Source organism: Podarcis tiliguerta, assembly GCF_965153285.1.
Source record: "Podarcis tiliguerta genome assembly, chromosome: 1".
NCBI lineage: Eukaryota > Metazoa > Chordata > Lepidosauria > Squamata > Lacertidae > Podarcis > Podarcis tiliguerta.
Genome location: NC_139534.1, coordinates 50,963,031 through 50,977,025, shown reverse-complemented (window position 1 = coordinate 50,977,025; position 13,995 = coordinate 50,963,031). Strand labels below are relative to the sequence as shown.

General features: G+C 42.6%; 1 protein-coding gene across 1 annotated transcript; it reads left to right on the top strand.

Moving 5' to 3' along the window:
• The first annotated feature begins 3,450 nt into the window (after positions 1 to 3,450).
• LOC310673073 (C-X-C chemokine receptor type 1-like) lies at positions 3,451 to 10,340 on the top strand. Its single transcript, XM_083431036.1, has 2 exons — positions 3,451 to 3,516; positions 7,479 to 10,340. The coding sequence occupies exon 2, from the start codon at positions 7,500 to 7,502 to the stop codon at positions 8,592 to 8,594; it is 1,095 nt and encodes a 364-aa protein (XP_083287162.1). The 5' UTR covers positions 3,451 to 3,516; positions 7,479 to 7,499; the 3' UTR covers positions 8,595 to 10,340.
• Positions 10,341 to 13,995: the final 3,655 nt, after the last annotated feature.

Sequence of the window (13,995 nt, the reverse complement as noted above, 5' to 3'; positions counted from 1 at the left end):
AGTGATGTATTTGCACATTTGTTAGACTTCATGTGTTCTATTTGAATGACTTGCTCTCAGTGTCTGTAGTTGATGCTTAATGTGTCATGCTTAATGACATCACTATGACCTGCCTCTGTATGTCAGCGGTTGGACTGAGGAGGAATGGTGGGGGCTGCCCCCTTTCTTCTGAACCTTCCCAGGAACAGGAGGACAGTATAGATTTAGAACAGTGGTTTGCAGAAGGTCATAGTTCAGAGGCTGCAGAGGGGAGAAGCCGGGAAATATTGGGAGAGGAACAGCAGGAAGAAGAAACACCAAGGGAGAGACAGCTGACAGACTCAGTGTCTTTGGAGAGCATTCCTGACCTCCCCCCAACCTAGGACCAGGCAAGCACTGAGGATAGTGGAACAGAAACTCAGAGGCAGAAAGCTCAGATTAGCCAACGCAAGAGTGGTGTAAAATAGAACAGACAGAGGGGGTTTGACTTTACTCGGAGCAATGCCATTATCTTAGGGAGACCGCATTTTTTTGTGTCTCTGTGAATTATGGAATAAATTACTTGGTAAGAACTCCTCTTGTTTATCTGCTTCTTGGCTGCCACCATGGGAGGGTTCAGATTCTCTAAAGCCTGACATTGTGGCATCACTGGGGCCCTTAGGTCTCAGATCTGGGCCCTGAAACCCCAGGGTCTGGGATGCTCCTGACCTGGCAAATCCACGTGTAAATACCTTACAAGGAAATGAGGACGAATGCAAGATGAATGCTCGTTGTTGCATAACCACCCAACAAGCAAGTCAGAATGAATGCTCAACAAAGACCCTTCTCAGACATCTCTTTTTATTCTGCATTCATGATGATTTGATGGTATCGAGATGGTTATATGCAAGCCTGCTTTCAGCACCATTGACACTGGCAAAGGTTTTGGGCAGCTATACAGCTTTGTTTCCTTTAAATCTATTTTTATTGAAACTTTTCAGCATGGAACACAATAAAAAACAGATTAAGCTAAATAAAAATGTAAAAAAAGAAATCCACAAAAAAGAAAAGAAAAGAGAAAGAAGAAGAAAATACAAAGCCCTCTATCAGAAGTACAGTGGTACCTCGGGTTAAGAACTTAATTCGTTCTGGAGGTCCATTCTTAACCTGAAACTGTTCTTAATCTGAGGCACCACTTTAGCTAATGGAGACTCCTGCTGCCACTGAGCCGCCATCGTGCGATCTCTGTTCTCATCCTGAAGCAAAGTTCTTAACCCGAGGTACTATTTCTGGGTTAGCTGAGTCTGTAACCTGAAGCATTTGTAACCCAAGGTACCACTGTAGATCTTGTCTCACATAAAAGGGGGTGGACCCTCCCAGCTCTCACCTGGAAGCAGTGGCGGAGCTTCATGCTCCAGCCCCGGGGGGGGGCGGAGAGCAGGTAGGGGCAGGCCTGGCGCACGTCCCAGGGGTGTGGCACGCTGCCCGCAGGGGCGTGATGTGTATCCTGGGGGCGTGGCATGCCGCCTGCAGAGCATGGCACCCAGCGTGGCCGGGGGAGCAGCTGCAATGGCACCCCACCGGGATTGCGCTGCTGGGTGCAGTGCGCTCCCCCCGCACTCCTCTTCCTCTGCCATTGCCTGGGAGCTTCCCTTTTCCCAACCTCGCACCCTGGGAGACCTTTCCCTGTCTCTCACGCAGGGTTTTTCACCTTCCACCCATCACCTTCTTGTGTGTGCCCTCATTAACCCATAGTAGAGGACCTCAAAAAATAAAACAAAAGCAAAAGTAAAGTGGATAAAAGAAGAAAGAGAAATAGAAAACACAAGAAGTAAAGTTTATGAAAAATAAAAGGAAACAGAGCAACGAGAAGGAAATAAATTGGACTTCTGATTCTTCGTCTGTCAATTATGTATATAAACATTATTCAAAATATTCAGCGTTCAGAATAGTATCCAGCTATATTCCAAGGTAATACCACTCTGCTCATCAATCTGCTAGGCAGTATTTTTCCAATATTCAACCCCAGGTATCTCATTCATTTCCCTTTCCACACAAAATGTCCAAAAGGGGCTCCTCAATTGTTATTATTGCTAAAAGTCAAGAATAGTCTTCCTCCAGTCCAGTATAACGACTTTATCTCCAAGAAATTCCAACATCCATTATTAGAATAATAATCCCTAATTAATACAGAGTAATAATCCATGGTTATATAAAGCTTTATTTCCAACGGATGCAGGTGCCATAGCTTTCCGCCTGTAACTTTTTGTAGCAGAATTCTGCAGTTTTTTTGTTTCACTTTGTTGCACTATGCAGGCACGTCCAACAGGTAGATTGTGATCTACCGGTAGATCACCGGACGTCTGTGGTAGATCACTGGTTGATCACTGGCTCCCCCAAAGAAGCTCAACAACTTTGGCTCCCCTAAAAAAAGCTCAAGATTTTTTACCTGAACCCCAAAAAAGGGGGTAGATCACTGGCAGTTTTTAACTCTGTGAGTAGATCGCAGTGTCTTGGAAGTTGGCCACCCCTTCATATAGCATAAGAGTGCCCCTCCAGATGGCAATAATGCAGTAGCTCTGGGGAAGTGTCACAGAACAACGAATAAAGTGGAATGATGTGTGGACAGTCTGGTATAAAACCATTACTATTGCACTGTTATTGTGTCACTGACAGGCTGCAGAATATGCCTATGAGAAAACACCAGTTAGGGTGTGTGGATGAGTGTGGGTGTGTGTATAATCTAACCTCTGTGTAAGCTTTGTGCAAGCAAGTCTGAATAAGTGAATAGCTCATTGGCATGAGCCCTAAGTCACTTAAATTTTTTTTTTTTTTAACATTTAGAGAGTGAGGTTGAGAGATAAAGGCAGTGGTGGAACGCAAGTCTCCAAGCTTTACATCAATCTGCATTTCTCCTGCACAGCCCTGGTTCTCAGATGTGGACCTTACAAATCCTGTTGTGTAACACCAAGAATTTGCACCACATGGTTGCAGTAGGATTTTGTGGATAGGCACTTAGCCATAATTTGACGGGAAGTTGGTAAATGTGATTTATGTAGGGTTTACCCCTTATCCTTTTCTTCTCCCAAAAATTTCCCATAAGGCAGTGGAGCTTTAGGAATAGTGTTTTCCTTCTCCTAGATGAGCTACCTACCCAGGTTGACAAGCCCTATCTGCCCCTCACTTCCCTCTACAGCATGTGCAGAAACTGGCTTCTTCACCAATGGACCCACTATTGGTCTCATTTGCTCAATCCACCAGAGCCTGTCTTCGCATACAGGGGAAGTTTGCAGGTAATGCACTGCGAACTAGTATCTTGTTGGGGTAATCAAAGTGAAGGAATTGAGCGAGTCACCTACTAGTATACTTCTCACAGTTGGAGCTGTTTCCTGTTATAGTCATCCACAGATCATTCCTCACCCCGCCTCTTAGGTAATGTAACGAAGGGTTTGATGTGTTCTGTGGAGGGAAGTTTTGCAAAGGCCAGTTCCTCCTAGAAAACCCGAACTTTCAGCACCACATGCTGGTGTCCTCAAGACGATTCCCTAAAGCAGGCAGGTAAGTGGATGACTCTGTCTAACTTTGCATAGGACTGAGGACATGAGAATGATGATAAGGACAATACATTAATATATTGGGAGCAATGCATTGATAGGCAAAACTTGGTATTCCAGGGTGCTAAAGTTGTACATAAATGTCTAACAAGCTAGATGATAAAAGTTAAGTTGCTGTAGCATTTTGACGGTGAGATCCTCACTGTTCATCATGATGATTGTATCTGTCTTGTATTGCAATGTCAGTCGGCAGACTCAAATCTTACTAAATATTATTTGGAACAGCATATTAAATTATACCAGTCTAAAACCCATTTTGCATGTGATATTATAGCACTGATCATAGTTTTCTTGCAATTGAGCATACAGTATTTTCAATTTTAAAGAATAATCAGAAACAAAATACACACAGAGATGTCTAATACTGTGTGCTACTGTGTGTTTAAATATTAATGTTGTGTTATAATTGTTGTAGCCCATCCTGGGGCTTTGGGATGAAAGGCAGGGGAAATATAATAATAATAATAATAATAATAATAATAATAATAATAATAATAATAATAATAATAAATAATGGATAATTTTGAATACAAAGTGATGCACCTGATACTGACTTGCAGTTGCCTCTGATGTGGGGTAGATGGTTATAAGCAGATCACATATTTGGAACTAATACAGAATGACTTCTGAGGTGGAACAGCTATCTAGAGAAGGATTCTGCAAGTGATAATGAGCTATAGACAGCACCATCATTATCAACAATTGCAACAACTATTTACTATAGCTGTTGCTGCTACCCTTCATAAGCCAAAAAGACAGGTTCCTGGCCTCATAGAGCTTACAGCATAAATTTTGACTGGGGAAAACAGAGAAAGGTGAAGGGAAAAAGATGCTGCTCTTATATTCTTAAAGGAAGCAGCTAATACTACACTCATCACACTCACACACCCCGAAAGTAAAGCTGCCTCCACAGGAGAGACCTGTTTATACAGGAAATCATTGTCAGGTATTCAACAGCAGCTGCACTTCTGCATGAGTCTCCTCATGTATTTTCTAGGACTTTGTGATTACACAGACTGGCATTGCAATGTACCACGCATTTCCCCCCAACTCTTTGCAGCATGCATCAGGGATACAGACCAAACTGTCATATAGTGCCTGGCTATGTAGCAATTATGGGGTATTCCATTGGACCAGCGAGCAAAAGGGAGTTTACAGTGTCAGCCCAGAGAAGCATTTAATCGCAACAGGAGGCTATCTCAGTGGCAGCTTCATTTCTGTTCACTCCCATGTTACAGCAGCATTTTAAAAGCAGAATGTCCAAATCTACATTGAACTCGTCACCAGACTAATTTTACAAATCATATGAAAGATAAGAATATCAGGAAATGTCACTATAGGTTGATTTTTTTTTTGCAGTCTGGATTTTGAATATATACTGAAAGGAGTCATCTCTCCAGTGTTGGTTGTTTCCTAGCCTTAAAGCAGAGAACAAAGGTCCACGTAGGAAAAACTTTATGCACTGGGTATTGCAGACCTCAGAAATGAGACTTGCATGGCAGACCTGCTAAAGCAAACATGCTGTGCATCTTGAGAAAGAGGTGTGCTCACACTTCCTATTGCAAGAACAGCAAAAGCAACCAAGTTATTGGCACAGATTTCCCCACATTGCTGTAAAGGTGAAACTTCACACATGTAGTTTTGCTACACAGACATATGCTCTCCACAGGAAGAGAGCAAAACAGCACATGTGTATGTTTTGCAGTAGTTATGACAGATGTTTCGAAGTTATCACATAAAAATGAACACTTGATCCGTTTTCACATATGATGGTGTGTAGTAATATGCCAGATGTAGGCAATGTGGTGCTCTCCAGATAATGCTGAACTACAACGCCTATCATCCCTGACCATTGGGAAATGAGGAATGGAGCAAATGGGAGATGAAGTCCAAGATAAAAAGAGAGCACCATGCTGCCTACCTCTGGTGTGCACAGATATCAAATTCGTCACCACATGTAGTTTAGCCTCATAAAAGGAAAACATTGTGCATGAGTTCTGGAACTCATCAGTGCCTTCCTTCTTCTCTTATAATTGTGCCCACCTTAAAGGTGCTGGAACTGAGTTCCGGTGAGTTCTAGCTGAAAAAAGCCCTGGTTGTTCCTCAGAATAGACAGTAAACCCCTCCAGACAGTTGCTATTTTAGGGAGAGACTCAATCACGTACAGTGGTACCTCGGGTTACAGCCGCTTCAGGTTACAGATGCTTCAGGTAACAGACTCCGCTAACCCAGAAATAGTAGCTCGGGTTAAGAACTTTGCTTCAGGATGAGAACAGAAATCATGCTGCGGCAGTGGGAGGCCCCATTAGCTAAAGTGGTACCTCAGATTAAGAACAGTTTCAGGTTAAGAATGGACCTCCAGAACGAATTAAGTTCTTAACCCGAGGTACCACTGTACTGGCAAATTCATGTTGCACAATTCTTGACTTTTTGTTACAGTATAAGGAAAATGACAGGGGAAAGCACCATAAAGCTTTGGAGCAATGAAGCTTTGCGTGCTCAGTAAACAGGTCATCTGGAAACACCCAATATTTTCCAAATAATCCCCCTATTGCAGAAATTCCCATATGTTATTTTATTTTTTGGCTGCTTTAGTACCTGTGTGAGTCCCTGTTGTGTGCAGGAATCACATATATCCATGATCGATTACACATTTTAAAAAATAAGCACAATAAACACTAACAGAAATGAAAGGAAGGGGTATAAATAAAACTAGAGAAAACTTAAAAGAGTTTTGAAAAGGAGGCACAACCCTCTTGGGAACAAGGTAAAGGTAAAGGGACCCCTGACCATTAGGTCCAGCCATGGCCGAGTCTGGGGTTGCGGCGCTCATCTTGCTTTATTGGCTGAGGGAGCTGGCATACAGCTTCCGGGTCATGTGGCCAGCATGACTAAGCCGCTTCTGGCGAACCAGAGCAGCGCACAGAAATGCCGTTTACCTTCCCGCCAGAAAGTACTTGCACTTTGACGTGCTTTTGAACTGCTAGGTTGGCAGGAGCAGGGACCGAGCAATGGGAGCTCATCCCATTGTGGGGATTCGAACCACTGACCTTCTGATCGGCAAGTCCTAGGCTCTGTGGTTTAACCCACAGCGCCACCCGCATCCCTTCTTGGGAACAAAATATGCTTTTAATAATTAAATTATGTCCCTGTTGCTGGAATCTATGGCCTCTGTGGAATGATAGAAAACCCAGTCTTTGTTTTCATTAGGAAAAGTAGGAGAAATGGCCACGCATTCAACCTGCATAGTTGGAATCTCTCTGGAATTGACCTATCATATCTATGTTGTCAGAAAGCTCTTGTGTGGAAAGAAGCCTGGTTGATTTTATCAAATCAATGCAATTTTGTGTGTGTGTGTGTGTGGAAAAGCCAGCCACTTATATGTTTTCACACACCAGTGATGGGGAACCTCCTCCTGCAAGACTCAGCTAGTTCCCCCAAGAGCTCAGGACCAAAAATGGAGCATCCTGATTTTGAACAGTGAGATGTTGGAGGGTATGGATAGAAAAAAGTAGATCTTTTTCCTCAGTTATCTCTCCCTGAATCAGCCTGAAGACAATTCCACTCCTGTCCCAAAGCAAACTCTTGTCACTTGTGGCAGAGTTTTCTGCACGCAGTATAATCTGGATTCCAAAGGCTACTCTGTTTAGCAACAGGTTTTGAATGTTAGCACGAAATGGAAATGTTAGATGAGTGCCAGGTTCCTTTTAGCTCTACTGTTTGGTTCTTGTGTAACATTGACTGATATGCAGGATTTAAGATGCAGCAGTTTTAACTTCTGTGTTAAAATGCTCAAGCGTTTTGAGAATGGTTAAACTTATATATGGGCCCAACCTAACAGATATGTATCCCACTGATCTTAAGGAACTCGTTCATATGTCTGTTTTGGTTTCATACTCTACACAGGCCCAGAACAAGACCTCAATAATGGCAAATTCAGTTGTGCTTTCTGATCTGGATTTTCTGGACTATTATCAATACGGTAATTACAGTGACGTCTACGGCACCTTTGACCCTAACAGTATAGCAGCAGCAGCCTCACCTTGCAGAATTAATGTTACACCAGATGTTTTCAAGTACCTAGTGGCATTCGTGTACGGTCTCACATGCCTTCTGAGCCTGGTGGGAAACTCCCTGGTGGTTCTGGTGATTGCCTACAACAAAGGAAACCGTTCTGCCACAGATGTGTATCTTCTGAACCTCGCCATTGCTGATCTCCTCTTTGCACTTAGTTTGCCATTCTGGGCTGTGGATAGAGTGCATGAATGGATCTTTGGTACTCCCATGTGCAAAATCCTGACACTCCTGAAGGAAGTCAACTTCTACAGTGGCATCCTCCTGCTGGCCTGTATCAGCGTGGATCGCTACCTGGCAATCGTTTATGCTACTCGGGCAGTCACTCAGAAGAGGAGCTGGGTCAAATTTGTCTGCGTTGGCATCTGGCTGTTCTCCTTCCTCTTCTCCCTTCCTGGGATTATCTTCCGTGTGGCTTACCTACCACATGATTTCTACAAGTGTGTTTGCTATGAAAATATTGAAGGGAATCAGACATCTGAGATTAGGGTGAAACTGAGAATCCTGCCACAAACATTTGGCTTCTTTCTTCCCTTGATCATCATGCTCTTCTGCTATGGTGTGACGGTACACAGACTCTACCAGACTAATAACAGTCAAAGAAAGAAGGCCATGAAAGTCATCTTGGCTGTGGTGCTGGTCTTCCTGGTCTGTTGGCTGCCCTTCAATATCTCTCTGCTTCTTGATACGTTAATGAGGTCTGGAGCTATTGGTGAAACCTGTGACCTTCGCAACAGCATTGATGCAGCCCTTTCGGGTACTGAAATCTTGGGATTTGCTCACAGCTGCATAAACCCCATCATATATGCCTTCATAGGGCAGAAGTTCCGGAACAACTTCCTCAAGATCCTGGTCGCAAGAGGCATCATCAGCAAAGAAGCCTTGACTCGGTTTAGAAGGGGTTCCTCCTTTTCATCGACCTCTGGCATCACATCTACCACTCTGTAATAGCCATGCTTGTAAGGAGGCTTCAAGAGTCAGACTCACTAAAGTGATACCACTGAGATGCTTAAAAAACACACCTGTATACCTTTGGGTATAGGGTGGTGTAGAAATAATAAAATAAATAAAATAAAAATAATCTGCCAGTATTAGCTTAGATTCAGCAATGATTATTGATGACACAAAACATCCCCACATGCTTGTCAGAAAAGCAAATATGTCTATTTTCCTCCCAGAAAGTTTTTGTGATTCAAATAATCTGAACATTTGCACATCAGGTATTGTACACCCAGAAACATGTATAATGTTCTCAAATGGAATTCTGTGCATTAAAACCAAGATGGCTACCAGGTTATGTCCAGTGCAGATAATATGCAGTTCTTTTATAAATGATAGCCAGACAATATCCTGTTCTTCGATAGCCAATCTGTCTAAAGTAGAATCCTGTGACAAAATTCTGGGGGGATTTATATGCTTAACAAAAAATAAGATATATGGAGAGAAAACAAACTTAAATCTAATTCTATCTCAAATTCATTTTTAATTATTCTTTTATAGATCTTTCTTTTGTTTACTTTAAAATGAATTTGTTAATGCATCTTGATAGAAATATGATTTTGCTGTAAATTTGCCTGCAGAGCTATGATTAAGTCAATGCAATGGAGAGACGGTGGTAATAAGGAATAATGTACACAATGGCCTTTAGGGAAAAGGCCTGTCTCCATAACTTTTACCTGAGGTCACATGTTTCTTTCCCTAATAGTTAGGGTATGTTCCCATTACTGCTTAATCCAAATCCAGTGTTTCCACTGCTAGTTTTTGAAGCTGCATTCACACGTTTATTTACAATTAATATTAATCCAGTAGTTTCTTGACATACTGCTGTTTGCTGCAAAACATTTGCTGTGTTTTAAGCTGCTAATGCGAACATACAATGAATTAAGGAACAGGATGCATTGATCTGATTGCCATAATTCACTTGTGTCAAGGTAGGTAGGCTCATTGTGCACATCTAGAGCCAGTGTCAGGGACTGGGCAGAGGAGGAGGAGAAGTGGAGACCCCCTCCCCATCCTAACCCTTCCAGGGAGGAAGAAGACTGTATAGATTCACAACAGTGGTTTGCGGGAGGTCACAGCTCAGAGGCAGATGAGGAGGAAAAGTTGAGAAATAATGGGAGAGGAGGAGCAGGCAGAGCTGGAGCAGCAGCTGGCTGACACGTTGTCACTAGAAAGCATTCCAGACCCACCATCTCCCAGAACCTGGCGAGCCTTAAAAGTAGGAGAGCAAAGAGCTCAAAGACAGAGGGCACTTAGTGGTACCCGTAGAGGAGATGATGATGATGACGAATGGAGATTCACTCGGGACAATGCCGTTATCCAAGAGGCTGGATTCTGTAGCCTCTCTCTGTAAAGTTTGAAATAAAAAAGGACTGTAAGAAACCTTTCCTTGTCTTTATAGTTTCCTGGGCAACCAGCCGAGAGCTGTTGACTGTACCCTGACAGCCAGAAATGGAGAACTGATGGCCTAGTGTGAGTTTCAAACAGTCTACATGGCTGTTGATGCAGGATATCTCAGGGATAAAGTATCGGCCCTCTGCCTCTGCCTATACTGCCAGTCTTGTAGCTAGCTGTATGAAATAAGAAGGTCTGGCTGATGTTATGTAGATATGTATTCCTACAAATTCTAAACAGGTGACATGTTACCTTCCCTTATTATATAAGATGTTGGTCCAATAAAGAATCCTGGTTTAACTATTCAATCTCTCTTATATTTTCTACATGTACAGCACCTGATGAAGTTGTTATTAAAACACTAACAACAAAAGACTTTTACAAGATTATACACTGATACTTAAGTTGCATGTCCTATAGTTGGTCAATCATTTAGAAGTGGCTGCTGTGGAAGAATGCTTGATACCTATGCCCATTTTTTGGCATAGGTTTGGTTGTCTCTCAAGATTTCATCACTAAATTGAGTACAAGGGTTCCTGAGGCAGGGGCAGCAGACTTCATCACCATTTGAATACTGAGGTGACTTCACCTATTTTTTGATGTGATGGTTCCAAACTTGCAGATTACACTATCCATTTAAAAATCGCAATATTGTTTGTTTCTAAAAATTTCCAAGTAGCATCAGGCACTTCCCAATAGTCCCAATAGTGTGTGTGTGTTCTTTTGTGTGTGTTTATGTGTGTACGTCTGTGCATGTATATGTGTGTTTGTGTGTATACACAAAACACATCAACTGAAGCTTCCAGGCACATGAACATCCAATGGATAATATGCATTTGTGCATGTAACATATGACAATCTGTGTATGGGTTTCCCACTATTTTGTCCATGGAATTGCTTTCCATACAAGTAACACATAATATGGGAAGCAGTCCTGAATCATTTATAGCACAACCCAATACATCCTACTCAGAAGAAAGCCCCATTGAACTTAGTGGGACTTATCACCATGATGGAACAGTGTAGAAGGAGTATTTAGGAAACCTCATGTGCTTCTATAGGAAAGTGCTTGCTATGGAGTCTTCACAAGCTGTGCACACTGAGGTTAAATGTTAACATATTTCTCCGTACTGCATTAGAAAGAAGAAAGCTTGATGAACAGATTAGATGTCTTTTAACTTTAGAAGTCAGTCAGTCTTTGGATGGAGATATTTTAGATGTGGGGAATGTTTCTACAGACCTCTCCAGAAACAGATTTTTTTTTTTTTGTTTAGTCAATGTTCAGATGGACATGATGTCCAATGACTGTATTTTGCAACAAATCATGTTGCTATATTGACTGGAATCTTTTGATGCAATAGAGACCACAAATTTCCTTTCATGCACAAGTGTACAGCTGTTCTAGAATCCAATAAAATAATGAACTAGTGCATATTCAATGTAATCAATGTGTATATTCAGTAGGATCATGTCTGCATTTTCAGTGCTGGACCTATAAGCAAAGCAGGAGCTGCCCAGTCTCTAAAATTAGGGACAAATTAGAGGCTTTGGACAAAACACAATATTTTTCTGACCCATTTACAGCTTGTTTGTGGTGATTTTTTGAGTGGTTCTTTGCCTGTTCTCAAATTCCAGATGATACTATCTTAAGCATTATAGAGTCCATTGGGTTTAGAGAATTGTGTTCCCTAGCTACTTTGAACAAAACTAGACGTTTTCCTGACCAATTTAGGAGCTTTTTGTGATTATGGTATTCCAGCTAGTAGTGGCTGTCCTCTGCCCCTTGAACAGTTGCAATCCAAGGTTGTAAAGGGATTTCCCATCTTTGTACTCAAGACTGGTGCTTGTGAGATTGCTGGCAGATGTCATTTCCGGGATGCCAGAGCAGCTGTTACCCAACTGGTTTTTGAGAAAAGCCCCCACATCCTCCTCACCTACTGTAAACAGCTGACATCATCCTCACGCATCACAGCTGAGAGAGGCATCCTGGGAGGGTGATGCTACATTTCAGATCTCCTCAACAGGCACATTTGGGAGGGCTTCTGAGCTTCACCATTCAACTCTGCCGGTAGAGACACTTTTCATGGCCAAGGAGCTATGGTGCCCACCCAGGCGAAAGAAAGGACAGGGCTCCTATACCTTTCATAGCTATATAAAAGAGGGAATTTTAGCAGATGTTGCTTTCATGAATAGAGTTGGCTGCTGAAAATCTTTCTTCTACACAGCTATTAAAAGTGCAGGGGTTCCAACCTCAGTGGCATCCAATCAGTGTTCGAAATTCCCATTGTTCCAGGCATGTTTTGTGAAAAGGGAATTTCATAAACACGAGCAGTTTCTGAGCTCTGGACCGCAGTACTGCGTCTAAGATTTCAGATTAAAACTGCCACTTCTGGCCCTGAGGGTGTGGGAGGAGAAATTCCTCCCCGCTCAACTTCCAAGAGATTACTGCAACGTCAGGCAAGCTGATAGGTTCCGCCTCTCAGCTGGTCGTACAGAAAGGCAGCATTTAGCTCTCGGTGGCCTCGAAAAATGAACACAAGTTTTCAGCTGCAGTTCATTCATTTCCAGCTTTGTGTTCTTGTTATAAAAAGGGCGTCTAGACATTCTGTTGTTGCACCCATAACCTAGATTTAAGGTGCCATTTAGCTCCTAGCTTTCGTATCTCTGTTTCTAACACTGCATCTGATCACTCTTGTAGAGGCATCTTGCTTTTTTTCTCACCCAGGACAGGACACCTCTTCTGAGATGGTGCCTGCTGCCTGTGCATCATTTCTGCAAATAAATCATGCTTTGTCTCATTCTTCAGAGCTATTATTTTAATCATTTGCAGATGCCTGTAGTTTTAATCACTTCTGCAGTTAAGCAAACAAGGCTGCAACCCTATCCACACATTCTAAGTCAGTGGGGCTTCCTTCTGTGTAGACATGGTCCCTGCCTTTATATTTATTTAATTACCTGACAGGCCTAATATGTTTACAGGTACAGACTATGCTTCCTTCACAGGCTCTGCATTTCCTCTGCAGCTGCCACTGGGAAACCTCTTGCTTAAGAGATTTCATTGAAGCAGCCTTTTGCAAGAACAGCAGGAAGCCTGCAGAGGGGAACAAATGGTTGGCAAAGAGGCATCTCCCTTGCCCACTGTTGCACCCAGTTGCCTCACAGTTGCAGACAAGAGAGAAAGAGCAGGATGGAGGATGTGCTGAAGGTACATTTTCTTATTCTTCAGCTCTCTAGGGCCAAGTGCTCTTAGGCAATCTGTTTCAGCTAAGATTGCCATATCTTCTTTCTTTTTTACCAGCTCCTCCCATGCTTTTTGATCGTGCTGGTCTTTATGCCATGGAAATCTTTGCAGATCCAGCTGCTGTTAAAAGCACAGAGGAAGAAAGGTGGTTCTCCATCCTGGTTTGAACTATGTGAACGACAGTATAGAAATATTGCAGAATATAAATAAACTGGAGTAGCCGCTCCATTTTATGGGAAGAATACAACCTTAGACTGGCACTATTTTTAAAAAATAGGGCAGGGAAAAGCTTACAGGGGTTGCCAACCTTTTCAGGACAATGGGTCCATTTTGAAATCTGAGAAAGTGTCATGGACATAGTTCTTATTTCTCATAAGGCAAGGCTAATCAGGCCCCATCTGCACAATGCATTTAAAGCAGAATCAGCCACTGCTTCCCCCAAAGAATCTTGGGAACTTGTGATGTCACTAGACCCTGCCCTGTGAGTTTTAGAGTTTGGATGCTGCTGACTTGGCAACTTTAGGGAAGGATCTCTTGGGTGAAATGGGATGGTAACCAAGTCATGTAAACGGCCCGTTTCAAGTGGTCACCAGGAGAAAGATTGTGCGCCTCCACTCTAGTTTATTGGGTTGATCAAATTGAAGCCCTGGTTAGGCATGTGCCTCTTGCAGCTTCTTTATATGAACATTAAGAGTGAGCAATAAAACTTGACAT

What these genes read in the sequence shown, in the direction of transcription:
- LOC310673073 (XM_083431036.1), top strand. Translation starts at nt 7,500, where the DNA reads ATGGCAAATTCAGTTGTGCTTTCTGATCTGGATTTTCTGGACTATTAT.